At 39.3% G+C, this 17744-nt stretch overlaps 2 protein-coding genes across 2 annotated transcripts; one reads left to right on the plus strand and one right to left on the minus strand.

Annotated features, from left to right (window-relative positions):
• Positions 1 to 1124: 1124 nt before the first annotated feature.
• On the minus strand, positions 1125 to 5360 carry LOC131462561 (nucleolin-like). Its single transcript, XM_058633865.1, has 15 exons — positions 5217 to 5360; positions 4745 to 4805; positions 4530 to 4634; positions 4345 to 4455; positions 3921 to 4025; positions 3540 to 3611; positions 3314 to 3437; positions 3061 to 3215; positions 2810 to 2939; positions 2562 to 2719; positions 2328 to 2457; positions 2115 to 2248; positions 1820 to 1946; positions 1522 to 1739; positions 1125 to 1421 (listed from the first exon to the last, which is right to left on the minus strand). The coding sequence occupies exons 1-15, from the start codon at positions 5229 to 5231 to the stop codon at positions 1360 to 1362; spliced, it is 1707 nt and encodes a 568-aa protein (XP_058489848.1). The 5' UTR covers positions 5232 to 5360; the 3' UTR covers positions 1125 to 1359.
• A 698-nt stretch (positions 5361 to 6058) lies between these two features.
• On the plus strand, positions 6059 to 17645 carry gk5 (glycerol kinase 5). The gene is made up of 16 exons (XM_058646336.1): positions 6059 to 6757; positions 6849 to 6942; positions 7375 to 7450; positions 7791 to 7884; positions 8021 to 8152; positions 8449 to 8524; positions 8797 to 8858; positions 8944 to 9017; positions 9215 to 9275; positions 10003 to 10129; positions 10210 to 10314; positions 11863 to 11957; positions 12701 to 12804; positions 13035 to 13094; positions 13386 to 13519; positions 15492 to 17645. Exons 1-16 carry the CDS (start codon positions 6629 to 6631, stop codon positions 15659 to 15661), a joined length of 1593 nt encoding a protein of 530 aa, XP_058502319.1. The 5' UTR covers positions 6059 to 6628; the 3' UTR covers positions 15662 to 17645.
• Positions 17646 to 17744: the final 99 nt, after the last annotated feature.

Raw genomic sequence — 17744 nt, forward strand, 5'->3', positions numbered from 1 at the left:
AGGTGCCCTGGACTGATTAGTTAAAATTTTAAATATCTGATTGTGGCAGAAGACAGTTTGTTCACCAAACGGCTGGAGAGTGATACAACAATGACGATGGCAGCAGTGCAGCATGGTGGAGGTTCTGGTACAAGTTTTGGGCTGCATTTCTGCAAATTAAGTTGGGAATTTAGTCAGGATTAACGCTGAGATAGTTAATGCTGAAAAATGCAAACAGATACATTTCTGACATACCAGTGGTGCGCGCAGACATTTGGAAGGGATCCTACTGTGCACCATGCGTACGCTTCAGCACTGGGGACTGAATTTCATATGGACCTCCATACATTTTTTAATCAATTTTATCACAGAAATGGACATTTTCCATACTGCACTGAATAACATTTACTCTTAAGGACTCTGTCATGTAGGGACACTAGGCAACTTCATAATGGAAGCCTTTTCTGATTTGGAAGGGCACCCATAGGAAACAAAGTTGCAAGGGCATCTTATAAAACATTGCATCTCCTTTCTCCACTAGAAAGGTAGAAAGGCTCATTTAAATTTTTAAATTTATATTTCTCTTTAGAGGTCACAAATGAATGGCAGCCAGTAGAGCACTTCCTCATGTTAGAGGGTACTTTAGTAGTTTTATGTTGCATTTTTGTCCATTAGGGCCGTGTTTCCCAAGCCTGGTCGTCCACTGCCCTGCATGTTTTAGAAGTTACCCTGCTCCAACACAACTGATTCAGATGATCAACTCGTTATCAGGCTTCTGCAGAGCTTGATGACGAGCTGACCATTTTGAATCATGGTGTGTTGGAGCAGGGCAGTGTTCCCCGAGGACCAGGGCTGGGAAACGCCACTGCACCATACAAAACCATCAGGGTTACATCTGATTGGCCCCAAATGTATTCTGCAGCAGGACATTGACACCAAAGCCACGGCTCATTAAGCTCCATCTTCTTCAGCATAAAGAAGGTGTCCTGGAAGTGATGATAGGAACCCCACAGTGCCCTGAACTCAACATGATCGAGTGTGGGATTACATACAGAGGCATAGGGATATTATGAATGTATTATTCTTGAAATAATACATTCATGAATTGAACATGAACATGCATAAAAAAAAAAATATACACCTGATGACATTTTCAAATTAGTTTCTTTACTTTAGAAAATGACAGGGATTAAATCTTAATCATCTCATTACACACCTGCACAGTGTTAAAAAACACTTAGGTCTATAATAGTTATGACATGAATTATTTAGAGCTAAAATGTAAAATAAAAAGGACAAAGATTTCACAAGACATACAGTAAAGTAAGACCAACAATCTTGCACACGTTTACACTTTAAGTTTGCACAATGCAAACAAAGTTAGACTTTATTTTTCACTTCTTTGGCTGCATCCTGCTTTAAACCAGCTCCCCGTTTTTTACCTGCACAAAAAACAAAGTTTCATTTAGACAAAATCCGTGGTGCTGTAGAGGATGTAGTGATTTTTTTGTAGTGATTTTTTTGTAGTAAAGTCAGTCTTACCCCTTCTACTGCTGTTTACACCTTTGCCAGCCCCTTGACCAGCATTCTGACCACCACGTTGCCCTGCCATGCCTCCTCCGGCACCATGGTGATGACTCTTTTCAGGCTTGGCTCTAGCATACCCCACAGTCACTTTGCTGCCATCTATCTCACAGTCCTCCATAGCTTTCCTGGCAGCTTTGCAATGCTCTTCACTCTCAAACACCACAAAACCAAACCTGAGAAAAATAATACAGACAATGTGAAGGAGACTTTCAGGAATCTGCGTAAATAAATAAATTAACTTCATGCCACCCACTTCTTTGAAACCCCTGTCTCTTTATCTACAGCAACCCTTGCACTGCAGGCTCCTTCAAATGCACTTTTGAGAGTCTCTGCAGTCGTCTTCTCTGAAAGGCTCGAGAGTATTAGAGTATTTACATCAACTGAAAAGAAAAAAGAAAACACAAGTATGGTATCACTGTACTTATGACTCAAACTGTCTTTAGAAACACTGTTAATTGATGTTTTGGCATCGGTAACTTGACTTGATCAAGCAGATTATGAGACAACTGAAAACATCCATGAATAATTTAACAGGAATCATCACCAACCTTTTGCCTTCTGTGGCTTTTCTCTCTCTTCAAAGAACTGTACTCTGATAGCCCTTTTGTGGATCTTTACGTTTTTGGTCGATTGCAATGCATTTTCAGCATCTGCCACAGAAGCAAACTCAACAAAAGCGAACCTGCAGAGAATTACAGATGTTTAAGAACATTCAAATACTTTGAAAAATGAAAATAAGTCGGCGGCCAGTATATATTTACCCTTTTGGTTTGCCTTGGCTTTGAGGCATTCTGATATTAGCAGCTTTTTGAAAGATTTTGTTGAGGAGTTTTTCTTTCACACTGCAAGACAAGTTGCTGACAAATAAGATGTTGTTTGGAGGAGCTGCAGCTGTGGGAAAGAAGAAAGGTTACTTAGAAAAGTGGTAAACTGAAATTTCTTGATAAGAAAAATAAGAAATGAATAGCAACAGTACATCTCTGTAAAGTATTTACCATTTTTCTGGGGTTTGTCATTAGTTTTGGTGGCTTTAATGTCAGTTCTTTCGCCTACAAAGTCCACAATTAAATCTCGGCCTTGGAACTTGGCTCCTTGATTATGCTTACACATTTTCTTAGCAGTGAATTCATCTTTAAACTCCACGAAAGCAATGCTGTTGAATAGAAAAAAAACACTTTAATGTGCATTACAAATAACAATGCAAGTTTTGCTCATTTGACACCGTTGTGTTTAAAATGCTCACCCATGGCTTGGAACTTCTGCTTGACCAGGAAACCTCACATTAATGGCTTTTTTAAAGATTTTCATAATGTCTTCTTTTTTTGCACTGTATGGGAGATTCTTCAAGAACAAACATCTAGCATTTTTGGCCGCTACAGACAGAAGAATCCACAGATTAGACCAAATGTCTAACATTACATGACTTAATAATACACTGCATCCCCAGAGCATATGATTTAACTTGATGTGTTACCAAACAATCAGAAGAGTCACCTTTTTTCTCCTGTGAAGTTTTCTCCTTCACCTGGTCCACATTTTTGACCTTTGCTTTAGCGATCTTCATTGGTTTATCAAGGACGCTCTCTCCATTTAAGGTCAAGCCCTTAGTCAAGTCCAGCTCCGAGGCCAAATCAACATATGCATGCTTTCTACGACAGCAGAACACCGATTATGACTTCATGTAGAAACTATTACAATTTCACCAGTCATTACATTTACTGCTGAAAAAGAAAACAAAGATACTTACTTTGACCGGTCTAATCTGATGTCTTGAAACAGAAGACTTTGTGCCATGAAGTAACTTGCTAATGAATCTTTGACCTCATTGTACTTTTTCGAGTTGTTCAGGTTCCCGACAAACAGACAATAACCTACAAGCAAACAGAAAATGAATGTGTGAGGACAAATCCATGGACCATTTACATGAAAATTATTTTAAAATGAACATAACAGGTTTTATTTTGGGTTCACACCGTCATTGATGAGCTTCGTTTTCTTTGATGGGCAAGTCTTGACGTCAAGGTCTGCCTTCCGTTTCCCAATTACTGCAACAGAGAGAAAAAGCGTCTGCTAAATGACATGTAAAACATGTTGGTTATTTGGTTACGCCATTATTACTAACTAAACAGACAGACTTCTAGTTCCTGGCAGTGTGCAGGATGTTTTAGTATAACATTGAAAGTCATGGCACACTGAATTTGAATACACTTCAAGAGTCTCAAATTCTAGAGAGCTTTTCGTGCCACAATCAGAAATCCATCCCTTTAACATTCAGCTGTTCGCTTTAATTGCTTTCTGGTCTAATATGACAGCTCCTTGTCATGTGATTTCAATGTGTGCAATAGTTGCATTACCTTGTTTTTCTTTTGTGTCTTCCGTCGTTATCTCCGATATTTCACCGGGAGTTTTGTCAATGCATCCAATGTCATCAACTGAGGATGCTGATAAAGTCTGTTCTCCTGAAAAAAATTTTTTTGAAGTAGTTATAAGAACACTGAAAAACCTCCAATTTTACAGCATTTGCTAACTCCTCATTTTTGAGTGGAGTATCACTTTAAAAATGACCAATGAGGGCTTCATTTTTTTGTAACAACACCCATGTTTAAATATATAAAGACCAAGTTGCTGGCCAAGACAATACCAGCAACTTGATCAAACATGGACAAATACTTTGGAGCGCTTGCTCTTTGCTCTCTGATGCAACTCTTTTTTTCCCCAACAACGAGTTATGCATTTGTTAGTTTAAAGAAAATATGATGAAATCCAGCAGTGACTTACCACTCTGATCATTTGGACTGACTCTTTCTGAATCAGCATCTGTCTTTGCCCAGGACACAGTTACAGTAGGTATGCTTCCTTTTACTTCAATGACACAGTCCATCTGAGAATCTAAAACACACAGATTTAGTACTGACATTCTACAGATATTCAGTCAGACATTAGACACGTTGGGTTTGCAATACCTTGTTCAACCTGGTTCTTTTCCTCTTCTTTTATCTCTGCGCTCTCAATGGCAGCACCCTCCCCCATCACTTGTTCACTTAAACAGTCCATCTCAGTCTGTCCTTCTGAAAAGAAAATAACGTTTATCCAATAGTTAATATTTTTGATGTTATTGCCCATTACCTGCCCATCATGTTCAATGCATATCTTATATAATTTCAAAGAAGGGACTTGCCAGTGCCAGGTTCTTCTGCAGCGTCATCAGTGACAACTTTTCTTTTACTACGTGTTGGAGCCTGAAATAAACAAATGCATTAGTAACAAAACAGTGTGACCTTGTTTTGTTTTGAGAACAGTACCCCAGGCTAAAATTTATTCCAGTATATTCCAGTATACATTAACACTTTAACATCAGCATAGTGGAAATATCCATAATAAACACGCAAAAGTAGTTTATACTCCTATTTCAGAGGCTTTCCCTGACACAATCACTATCTGAATTAAAGATTTAGCCCAGCTACACGAAAATAAATCACTTAACAAGTTAAAACACTGTTTTATGTGGCAAATCTGTCCCCGGAAATGACGACAACCAGCTAACGTAACTGTTAGCAAGTTAGTCTTCAGCTCAAAAGAGTAAAGCTTTAGACTAACTCAATAACCGTTGCGGCTTGATTAATATAAATGTCATGTAACACAATACTTACGTGTTTCTTTGCCATACTGTGCGTTCAAAAGTGCACAATCGGGAGGTCAGGTTGCCAAGTTTAGTCGTTACCGATGAATACACGCGTGCTCACTCGGCTACAAACATCACCATGCTCATTTTTCAGTCGCGCATGGGCGTACTTCTACGGGTGCCGAAAAGGACAAAATCATTGCATATTTTATATTGCTTTTGGGACTAAGCGAAATGAAAAACTCATTATGTAATTGTGTTATTCACATTTTTATAAAACAAAATGTGTCACTGTATAAAAACAACACAGGGCTGCTCAGTTATGGCCATGCGCAGTTTATATTGATAAATGTGAGAGCATGATCATTTGTGTCACACTTGTTTATCTGTAGTTAAACTATCTGACACTGAATCTTAACACCTGCTTTACAAAGGCGTTTATGGTAAAAAGCCACTAAAAGCAACTGTACAAAAAGAGAGCTCTGAATAAGAATGAAAAAAAATCAAAGCACATTGATATCTTCTAGTGTACTAGACATCAGACATTTGTACTGTACAGTTTTTGAGAAATTTTAAGTTAAAAATCCCATATCCGCACTTTTCAATTGAAACGTTCTCAACTTTGAGATGTAATAAAAGTAAAACGTTTATAAATTCTGACCAGGACTGACTAGGTTGTGTTTAGAAAACATATATAAGAGTATATACAACTACTACATACTGTAAATCAGACATTTTTATTGTACAGTATTTGAGAAATTTCAAATTAAAAGTCCCATAATCGCACTACTTTAATCCAGTGTCCAAGGCATGTCCCCACTCAAGCACAGTAGGTGGCGGTAAAGCGCCGTAAAGCAGGTTGCAATCCGACGTAAAACAATAACGAAGAAGAACGTCTCATCGTCATGGGCGGAATTACACTATCCGTGGACGGAATCCACGACACTGTCAATGGGCGAAAGAGTAATGAGCGATTTTGAAAGACAGAAAGCAAGGGTGACTAGTTCCGCGCTTTACTTTTATTTTCTGTTTGTAAGCCAAGAAGCCGTTAGCTAAACGTAAATTCGACCACCACTTCAGCTTTGTTTTTCAGATTTAAATCTCGAAGACTGGATGCAGATATCAAACACTAGATTCAGATTCAAAACATGGATTTAGCAGTGTTTCGGATATTGTCACTTTGAAACCACACGGAGGCCCGCTGTGTTTTACACTCACTCAACTCTGGTACTGTTGGGCAGAAGAAACTTAAGTTCAGCTCGGGCTTGGTGTTGACAGGTGGATGTGGAGGTGGAACTGGTCCGAAGGTCAAGTTACAGCTTCACCAACACGTCAGATGAGCAGATAAGGTTCCGTCGGGCTTTAAACAGCACAGACATGAGCTGACAATGACACAAGTGCACCTGCGGATCTGAGGTTTATACTGGGACGCACTTGTTTATGATGGGGAGTCAGAGGAACGGTTTCAAGAAGGAGCGCTTCATTTTGTCAGTGGACGTCGGTACAACATCTGTCCGATGTCATGTCTACGACAAGGAGACACAAATCCGAGGATCTTGCACCAGAGAGGTTTTCTCCTTCTTTTCCCCCTGTTTTCTCCAGTGCTGACACCAAACAAACACACATGCATCATCGCCCTGTTTGTGTATCTTCTCCATAGGTGAAGCCCTTGTATCCAGAGGTGGGGCACGTGGAGATGGACCCTCGTGAACTGTGGAATGAGTTTGTGACTGTGGTCAAAGGAGCTGTGCAAGGTACAACTGCATATATGCACACAAACATGTAATGTAATGTAATGTAAAAATAGTTTCCAGGTTGGTCTCCTTTCCTTTCACTTTATAACAAATAAACCAGGCAGATACCACGTATGCTGTGTTTTATGTTGCTTTTTATGTTTATTTATGTGTTACACCTGTTACAATATGCAAGGATATTAAATACAATGCTGTAAACTGCATGTTCAAGCTAATATGCTGTTACTTATTACTAGTGTTACTTACTTATGCTGTTATTACTGCTATGTTTTCTGTCAATGTTAGATGTTGTTTCTTGAGAATGTGTGCACACCATTGTACACACATTTGTGGTGCTGGCAAAGAGCCAATCAACATTTTGTGTCCATTGGTTTCCCTTCAAGTGAGTTTCTTTTTTGTAAACCTGTGCATTCTGTGTGTGTTTGTGTGTAGATGCAGGAGTGTACATGCATCAGATAGAGGCCCTTGGCATTTCCACACAACGAGGCACCTTCACAACATGGGACAAGTAAAATAAACAATAATAATCTCATAATACATACATAAACATTTGCTAATGAGACTATGTTTTAAGCCACTTCTGTCTGTTCTGGAGCAGCATAATGAAAAATGAAAGGACACATTTTGATAGGGATGGACCAAGAAAGAAATTATTTGATTTTGTTGGTCATCCAATCTTTCATAAACAAGGGAATGTATAAACACTGGGAAATTAAGTGCTGAGTGCTTTCTTTAGTTAGTCTATACTTTAAAAGATGTATAGTTAAACATTTTTTAACCTTTGTTTAGTTCTCTTTCATCATATTTATTATTTATGATCAATGTATTTCCTCTCTTTCTTCTAATAGGAGAACTGGTGTTCCCTTTCATAACTTCATCACCTGGCAGGACCAGAGAGCTGCAGACCTGGTGAAGTCTTGGAACAGATCCTGCACCATGAATGTGAGTCTTTGACTCATTTGTGAATCTCTTACATAGTGAAATAAGGAATACTTCTGTTTTTAAGTGGACTTAAAAACAGCCTTGAATATGCAGTACTGTCCCTGAAGGCTCTCTGTTGTTCTTCCTACAACCAAAGGCAATCCGCAGCGTAGCAAAGGTGCTGTACTTCCTGTCCAGACAGAAGAGGTTGCTCGCAGCAAGTCTTATTGTTTTCTCTACTCAGCATGTTAGTTTTCGTCTTGTCTGGGCCCTGACGCACTACAAACAGGTGAGTGAGCATATAGCAGCTGTGATTTACACTGACTTCAGCAAGCACATGAAGTGACACCAGAATTCAGAAAGAGTGTTCACCAAAAAGCTAAAGCCACAATAAAGATGTCTTGTCCGATATCAGAAGACTTGAATGGACAGCTAGCACAATTAAAAGTGGAATAAATCCTACGTATGATGTATAAAAAAACAAATGTCCTTTTTATGAAACTGAAACCAAATGAAACTGGTACAACCGATACTCCAGACTGTGCTTCCACCCCTCACTCTCATCGTGTTTCTCTATTCTTCCAGGTTCTTCAAGCAGTAGCTGAAGACAACTGCTGCTTTGGAACAATAGACACCTGGCTCCTGTTCAAACTTACAAAAGGTGAGCTCCCGTGAGAGTCATTTCTCTATGGGCTTTTCTCTCTTTTGAAAACCGTACAGTCTGATCTGTCCAGTGGATTACATTTGATAAGGTATTTACAGAATTTGAAGAATGTTCTTAGCTTTTCCAATCCTATTGCAAGTCTTAAATTCCATAGAGATGTTTAGCAAACTCTTTTGAGAAACATTGCTGAAACAAATGTATATTTTATATATAATGTGTTGTTGTTTTTTAATGCATAGTTTTTTTCATAGTCAACTTGTCTGTTTTAGGTCACGTCCATGCCACAGATTATTCTAATGCCAGTTCAACAGGAATATTTGACTCCTATCAGGTCTGTTGTTTGTCATGTTTTCTTTCTGTGTTTAGTACGTGTGTGTTTTGTGTTCATTCCTCTGTAATGTGGCTTCTGTTTACAGATGTGTTGGAGTAGTTTACTCTGCTCTCTTTTGTCTCTGCCTCTCTCTATCTTCCCCAGAGTAGAAAATACGGGGTGAGTCTGCCAACAATTTCCTTCCGATTCCAAATTACTATGCATAGATTATTTAATATCAAAACCATCCTATCATCTCCACACTTTAATAACGTAAAGATACAGCATCACAGCGTAGATTAAATCGTAACAGAAGGTTAGACGGTGAGCGTGAGATAATGCATTGTCTCTGCTCTCTCTCCTTCATGATGCACCAGTCATGACTTTGGTTCCACAGACCCATCTATCTTCGGAATATCCATTCCCATCATGTCAGTGGTGAGTTGTTGTCTTCAGATGTCTGATGCAAGTTTGAAGCGTGGTTTATGTGTTTGCAAAGAGAGAGTCAAGATGGACAACAGCACAGAGGCAGATCAAAGATGGAAAGAGAAAGTTTGTGTAGCTGTATAGTTTGTGCGCGCGTCCTAAGCTTATCTGTGCAGCTGGGAAAGATGACCTTGGTTCCTGTTGCATAGCATTGCTTAGACTGCAGGTGTATGGAGATAATTGGCACGCACTAGGTATTAGTAGTGTACGTGTGTGTGTGTGTGTGTGTGTGTGTGCGTGTGTGAGTTAAAATCAGCAGTATATGAGAGCAAGTGTTATTTTCTATGACAGTCGTCAAGGACTTGGCATCACACGTGTTATCTTCTGCCAGCTTGTCACCACAATTATGTTGTAAATATATTTATTCACTGCAGGTATTTAGTTAATCAAGCATGCATTCAAGTGTCTTCAAACTGAATATTGAAGATGTTAATATGATAAAAGCAGCTGTCATCTTTTGAATATTTAAATATTACTTTAACTGAAATACATCTTTATTTGACATCACTTTACATGTTTCAGAGATACATAGCCATCTTAAATGTTTACTTTCCTTCCCTTAATTGAAAAAAGCTAATACCTGTATTTCATACTTGAAATTGTATGAGTTTCTGACATTTTCTGTGTTAAGACCATGAAGGATTTTACGTATTTCATGTCCTCTATCCCTCTGTTGCAGATGGCGGACCAGCAGGCAGCCATGTTTGGAGAGTGCTGCTTTGATGTCGGCGATGTGAAGATCACCATGGGAACAGGCACCTTCATGGACATCAACACTGGGAGCAAACCACATACATCTGTAGCGGGTAAAGCACACACATTAGAATGATAGCGTTCACATTTTCTTGATACAGTCACTTTACCAGCTGGTGTTTCTTCCCTGTAGGTCTGTATCCTGTGGTGGGGTGGAAGATCGGCCCAGACGTGGTGTACCTTGCAGAGGGCAATTCCGCGGACACAGGCACTGCTATCAAATGGGCGCAGAGTCTGGGTGAGCTGTGTACACAATGAGCTGGCAGTGTTGTTGGATTATGCAACCTTTTGGAGTGAGGAGTTCTATCTCCCGTAGACTCCATTTCTACGGGAGATAGAACTAGATATATCCATACCGCACATAGTCACGTCACAGAAACTGCTGCTGCTGCTGCTTGAGCCATTTACCAGACCTGTATCTGTAGGTGCAAACAGTGTGTGATCCAGATTATCATATCATTTAAATCTTCAAATTATCCTGTGACAAGAGTGTAAGAGTAAATAAAGTGAATAATGAGAGAAGGAGGAATAAACTATGCACAAAACAGGAAAGTAAGTAAATATACACCTACCATAGATTTAGAAACACGTAAAATCACTGTTAAAATACTATTTTAAGTCAGGGAAAGCTGCATCTCAAAGTGAATAACCTGGGTCACGGTTTCCGACTGAGGGCCTTTCTCTGTGGAGTTTGCATGTTCTCCTTGTGTGTGGGTTTTCTTAGGGTACTCCGGCTTTCCGTCCATAGAGAAAACATGCAAAGGCCACTGTAGTGAGAGTGGTTGTTCGTCTCTATATGCCGGCCCTGGCGACCTGGCCTGGTTTATTGCTTTGGTACTTCAGTGTTAGAAATATTGACAGTACACATTCTCTGGTTGAGTAATGAAACATAACACAGTAGACTGGGTGGGTCTCGCAGACACAAAGTGCTCTTCAGTTCATTAGAGAACATGTTCCCATGATGTAAAAGGGTTTTCTCACACAGTCTGTCTCAGCTTCTGCTGTCCCCAAGCATGTCTGATCAGTTTGAGTGAGAAAGCCCGGACAAATCCGCTGCTCATTATCTGAGCAGCACTGCATGGCAGGCAAAGTTAGCAACGAGCAACCACTGGTGAACATAGTGGAGAGTGAAGCAGCTAAAGAGCCAGATATTTCCCTGAGGGGAGGGTAGGAACCAGAAACTGAAGAGCTAACATTTGTCATTTGGCCAGAAGCAAGAATGAACACTATTCTGTGTCAGCTGTGTTTTTGAATAGAATATTATGTTACCTTTGTTTTGTTCCATCTCCCTCAGAGGTTAAAAGAAGCTAATCATATACCTTTAAACATATTTATGTTTGAATAAATCGTTTCCAAGGATGAGCCAATAAGATATTCAGAATTGGTGTTGGTCCAATACTGGTCAAAATTTGCAAACTTAAAATATGACATAAATGCTTCACCAAGCACAGGCTGTAATGGGAGACATGTGTCATCAACATCATGTGGAAAAAAGCAAAACAGATTTGCATAATTCTATAAACAAACCGTATCGGACCGATATTGGTATTAGTATAATTATCAGACATGAAAAAGTGGTGTTGAGTAGTGTTGTAGTACTCGAGATCGGTCTCGGTCTCCACCCCTCAAAGTCTTGGTCTTGTCTTGGTCTCTATACACTGTGGTCTTGGTCTCGACTTGGTCTCGGTTTAGGTGGTCTTGACTACAACACTAGTGTCAAACCAGCCTTAATAATTACTTTACATTGCATAAGTGAGTCGCTGACGGACTGTGTGTGTTTCCACAGAGCTCTTCACTGACGTCCAGGAGACCAGTGCCATGGCGTACAGCGTCAGTGACGCTGATGGCGTTTGCTTTGTGCCTTCCTTCAGTGGCCTGCAGGTATGTGTGCATAAGCACAACATCTTAACGTGTGTATCTTTATAAAGTATATACAAGTGTACTCTCTTAAAACAAAGTTCATAAATGTGTTGCCATTTGATATCAAATGTTGGTACATCCACGTCCAGGAGCCAATAATCATGCAGCATGTGGTAACAGTACTCATGATTGACTGTCTCAAAGTACGCAGGAAGTTATGAACAGAGCGAGAGGTGAAGAGGCGGGGCTTAAGTGTGTCTGTGTAGTGAGTGTTTAGAGAGGCCAGTCCTGTTTAAAGAATGATGGTATGTCAGAAGATCTGAAGTACATGGAATAAATGAGAGAGCAGAAAGTCACTCTGTGGTTGACCAGCTACAACCAAAGAATATTATTTATTTAGTAATGTGTGATGTAATTGTTTTGTTAAATTAATACAATTATTATTGAAAAAAGCTAAGTCCAGATATCAATCAAAAATGTTTAATCCTATAGATAATGTTTAATCTTAGCCCTATAGATGAACATTGATTATTTCCATTGTGCCTTTTTTGTTTTCCATTGTAACATGTTTGTGTCTCTTTTTTGTTCTCTGCCCTCCATTGTGAACTGGCCTTTGTAAGTGTGTGTGTCTTACATGTTAACAGCTTATTTGCACAAATACAAATCAGTGTTCTTATAAATGCTTACTGTTTTGAGTTTCACTTAGTGGCAGAAAACATAGTTTGTGCACTCCTGACATGTTTGTTCCCTCAATTTATCCAAAGGCTCCACTGAACGATCCCAAAGCGTGTGCTTCACTCATGGGCCTCAAACCTTCCACCACCAAAAGCCATCTGGTCCGTGCCATACTGGAGTCAGTCACCTTCAGGTGAGATGTTTTTAACTGCGATGGCCTTTTACATACGATTTGCACAATAACTTCAACTAGTTTGTCCATTCAGGCTGCTGAACAAACATGGGTAGTGTATTTAATATCTGCCTCATATATATATTACATATAAGCCCTACTAAATGTCACACACTGGACCTTTTACTATATTCATTCTTATCCATGCTAACTGAAGTGTATTCATTTTGCATTATTGCCATTCTTTGCAGAAATAAGCAGCTGTATGAGACGATGCTGAGAGAAACTCGCATTCCCATCACAAAGATCAGGTACACTTCTCCTCGTCCACTGTGCCAGTGTAGTCGATACAAACAGTAACATTGTGATTATAGGTTTGTCGGAGGATTGAGACGCCTTTAACTCACTCCTGAGTCAGCTTATGGAGCAATATGTGATCATAGGATGTAGACTGAAGACAGCAAATTCGATGTAACAGACTGCTTGATTCTGCAGTTCAATTTTTATTGGGCTATCCGTTACATGTCTACTTTATATTTCTGTTGATACTGTTGTAATTAATATCTATCGTTCTCTTTCTCTCTCTGTATTTTCTCTCTCAGGGTGGATGGTGGTGTCTCCTCCAATGACTTTGTCATGCAGCTGACTGCAGACCTACTCGGCAGGAAGGTAGTCAGACCCCAGCATCGTGAGATGTCATGTTTAGGGGCTGCGTTTGTCGCCGGGCTTGGAGTCGGTATGTGGAGACACATACACATTTATATCATGCTATATTGGGTTGGGTATCACTACTAGATTTGATTGGATTTCCAATATGCTAAGATTTGATTCGGCATAGTTTCATTTCGTTATATTTCATGCCAAATTCACTTGATTATTAAATATATTTTCACAGCACTTTGTGTCATTCTAACCTAATCCATCTTCAAAATATTAATGTTAGCATTAAAAATTGGCCCTTAAAATTAGTTTAACATGTCTTATTTAATATGACCACACAATGCATCTCTACAGTGCAGTCTCATCTTCCAACGCTTTATCCTCCACATGAGGGTCGCTGGTGCCAATCCCAGCTGACATAGGATGATAGGTGCAGTTCACCCTAGACAGTTCAGTCCATCACAGGGACACATATAGAGACACTGTTACACTTGCAGTCAATTTAGAGTGTCCAATTTGTCTAATCCCCAAATCTGCATGTTTTTGGACTGTGAGCGGAAACCAGAGAACCCAGAGAAAACCCCCACACACACACACACACACACACACACACAGCGAGAACATGCAAACTCCATGCCGAAAGACCCTTGTTTTTACCAGGTCACGAACCTGGTACATTTGTGTAGCCCTACAGTACAGTCATGGGTGACAGTTCAAACTCGAACCTTAAAAATAGGTATGAGTTTAAAATATCCACCCTAGAAGCAAATCAGATAGTACTAAGTTGTCCAGCAGAGGGCGCTGTCAGCTTGGGCCGCGTCCAAGCCCTCTTTGCTCATCAAAAGCAAACAACAGTGATATTATGTTGCTATATGGTGACAGTGGAAGACACAAACAAAATAAACCGTTGTCTTGAGCAGACAGTCATGACACCAAAGCATCTGAAAAGCAGTCTGTGCAAGTATTTCTCATTCTACACCATAGACAACAAAATAAATCTGTGGACTCAGCTGTTCACTTGTGTGACTGCAATAGTCTCATGACATTTGTGCAGAGGATACAGTGAATTGAACCCAGGCCTAAGTCTATACGCTTTGTTAATCCCAAAATGTTCTTAAAGCCACTGAATACCAATACCCTGCTTGGAATTTCTTTTATTTTTGAGTCAAATACATCAAAACTGCAGCTTTTTCAAGTTACTAGAGCTTTGTGAAGTTATAAGTCTGACAAGCATTAAGATACTTGAGTTCTTTACTTTTACAGTGACTATATATTGGCCATGACATTAAGTTTTTTTAAAGGAATCAGAAGCCATATTTTTATTCTTGTTGACAGTGGCAGAGTGGCAAATGAAACGCTGATGTTTGTTATGTAACCTGTTTTCTGTTGAATTATTCACATTTATGTAATCAAACACGGGCTTTTCTGCATGGAGTTTGCATGTTCTTCATTTTGAGGTTACTTGGACACTAAATTGACCATAGGTGTGAATGTGAGAATGAATGGTTGTTCAACTCTGTGTTGGCCCTGCGATGGACTGCCGACCTTTCCGCGGTGAACCCTTTCACTCTGTAATGAATGTAATCACACACTTGTACATACTGTTTCATGACAGGCCAAAAGCAGGTGGAGTTGACAGTAAATGGGACCACAAACCAGCTGTGCATCCGATAGAACTCATGGTTATCAGTCATCTGTAATTCATTAGAATTATTATATAATCTCAATATAATAGTTATATAGATTATTGTACATTTGTAGGACTTACCGTGTTAAGCCTGGTGGTAGATAACGGTCCACAGCTCTTGTCGACTGGTTTATGGCCTACTCCACATGTAGAATCAGCATTGCTGTTGGTCAGTGAGAGAGTTCACTGTGATTGGCAGTTGTAGTTTAATTAGAAGACAAAGCAGAGACACGGAAATGACGAAGCAGGGAAATGAATTAAATTGTGAACAGTTGGGGCTGCGTGTCCCAGGTCTTGCACATGACTCATTTCTACATTTCTGTTCATGTTGTTTTCTTGTTTCTTTTTAACGTCACGGCAGGTTTCTGGAGGAGCCGGGAAGAACTGAAAAAGCTGCAACACGCAGATGATTTGTTCGTGCCTCAAACGGCACCCAAGGAGGGTGTTGCCAACCGGAATCGGGAGTACATGCCCGTCCTCCAGAGCTGGGACAGAGCTCTCCGACGTTCCATGAATTGGTATAAGCCTTGACTCGAAACGGAGATTCAGGATTTGAATACATGTGAAGACAAACACAAAAAATACCACAATCTGTTCAGTAGTTTAAGGTTTTTTCAGTATAATCCTATTCCAAATGCTAAAAAACTAAAATCGCACGTACTGACATCATATTATGGTATTTACTATAAACAAGGCTGAAGACAGGATTGTGTGGAAACAGTGGTTCAGGTTGGATCTAGGTCGTAGAACCTCCACAGCCCTGGAGTGTTGAACACACACTAATGTTTGTACTTGACTTGTTTTGCAGCCTCCTCAGGTGAATCCTCTCTACAGCTCAGGTCACTGGCGCCTCTTTATAGTGTTGTATTCAGATCATATGATGTTTGTTATAGTATTAGTCCACACGAGGGCACTGATGATCGTTGCAGCATTTAGATTAATTAACTAGCTGTAGCAAACACATGGCACTTCACAATGGGGAGCATAGATTATAATCATTCATATACTGTACCAGATGCACGCATGGTTCATGCAGGAGGCACAAAAGCAGCAGATCAATAACACTTTAAATTTCAAAGAAACATGTTTTCATTCCATCAGTTATATCATTTTTAATGTATACCTGTTGTATGTATATGTATAATGTATACCTCGATTCATCGTTAGAAGAGTAGAGTTGCAATGATATGTCTCTCAAACTGAAAAGCAATTATTTCAAATGTTGTTTGACTGCAAATGGAACAAAAACCAACTGTTGTTTTCTCCACCCACTGAGAGGAGGTCTTTTTTAAGTTAAGAGTTTTTCGATGAAATACGAAATGTGTCAAGCATTTCTGAAATGTTGGCACGGTTGACTGAGAGACACCTCTGTGTCTGCTGCAACAGGAATAACGTTAAGTACATCTCATCGTACGAAAGCTCTCTCTGCTATGGAGCCTTTTCAAGCTGATCACCTTGATAAAACTACAGTGATTTCTCTGTGGCTGCAGGAACATCTGACATCTGACCTAAAACCGATGCACTTTTTTTTGTTTTTGTTTTCTTTATGTTGTATTGTTATTATTGCACTTATTAGTGTTGCATAGGAATAGCCATGACGATGTCATATGATCATGTTTGGACCTGATGAACAAACTTCTGACTCTAAGGAAGCTGTGAAGGTCACAGTTGTGTAGAAATGTTTGCTTTCCCTTATTGTTTTAATTCTTTGTGTATTTATATATGTATGTGTGTGTGTGTGTATATATATATATATATATATATATATATATATATACACACACATACGTACATACATACACGTGTGTATATACTAAACTGAAATCACCTTTTCATACTCAAAGCATAACATTCAACCCCTTGAATGTATTATATTTACTTTTTAAAAGTACATAACTATAATTTGGCATCTTAATCAAGAAATAAGAATGTTTTTTTCTATTTTGTTCTAATTTTTTTTGCAAAACGGTACAGTTGTAAAATTCATGGATAACAATAATTATTAAAAAATATAATTTCTACAATCTGGTGTATTAACCATTACAGAAAACGTGATTTTTGTGGTCTAATGTATAATGGGCCATTTTGACAGGTCAGTGTAGGGAAATCACAGGTGTAAATAATCCGGTCCAGTTCCATTTAGCTTCATCAGTTTCTCTTCATCAGGCTGCATCACGCTGTCCTGATTCACATGAAGTGAACAGAGCCACCGTGAATTTGATCAGTAACACCTGTGCTTCTCCTGCTAAAAACATGTCAAAATGGCTGCTGTGCAACTAATCAATGTACTTTATTGTGCACACTCACTCTTCAATGACCTTTATCTCAATACTTTCACATGCAAGGTTTTCGAACTTCTTTCATTTCTTAAAGGGCAAACATTATCGCTGCTGCAATTTCACTACTAATTAATATGAACAAACATTAACGTTAATTAGATTGAGGCAAAAAAAAAAAATGAAGGTACTTTGTATGTTGTGTAGTGTCCAGTATTAAAGAAAAACGTAACTCATCATCAGCTGCCTGTGGTGATTTGGGTATAGGTCATGATTTCAGTTGGTGTCGCTGACAAGGCGAGGGAACAGATGCTGCCTGAAGGATTTCACCTCCACAT

The sequence above is a fragment of the Solea solea genome, chromosome 1 (genome assembly GCF_958295425.1).
Source record: "Solea solea chromosome 1, fSolSol10.1, whole genome shotgun sequence".
Taxonomy (NCBI): domain Eukaryota; kingdom Metazoa; phylum Chordata; class Actinopteri; order Pleuronectiformes; family Soleidae; genus Solea; species Solea solea.

Bases quoted from the DNA above. Each gene is read 5' to 3' on its own strand.
- gk5 (XM_058646336.1), top strand. From the start codon at position 6,629: ATGATGGGGAGTCAGAGGAACGGTTTCAAGAAGGAGCGCTTCATTTTG. The intron at 10,130-10,209 runs GTAAAGCACACA...TCTTCCCTGTAG, and splicing joins ACCACATACATCTGTAGCGG to GTCTGTATCCTGTGGTGGGG. The intron at 13,095-13,385 runs GTACACTTCTCC...TTTCTCTCTCAG, and splicing joins ATTCCCATCACAAAGATCAG to GGTGGATGGTGGTGTCTCCT.
- LOC131462561 (XM_058633865.1), bottom strand. The intron at 2,940-3,060 runs GTGACTCTTCTG...TTCTGTCTGTAG, and splicing joins AACTTCACAGGAGAAAAAAG to CGGCCAAAAATGCTAGATGT. The intron at 2,458-2,561 runs GTAAATACTTTA...TCTTTCCCACAG, and splicing joins TGACAAACCCCAGAAAAATG to CTGCAGCTCCTCCAAACAAC.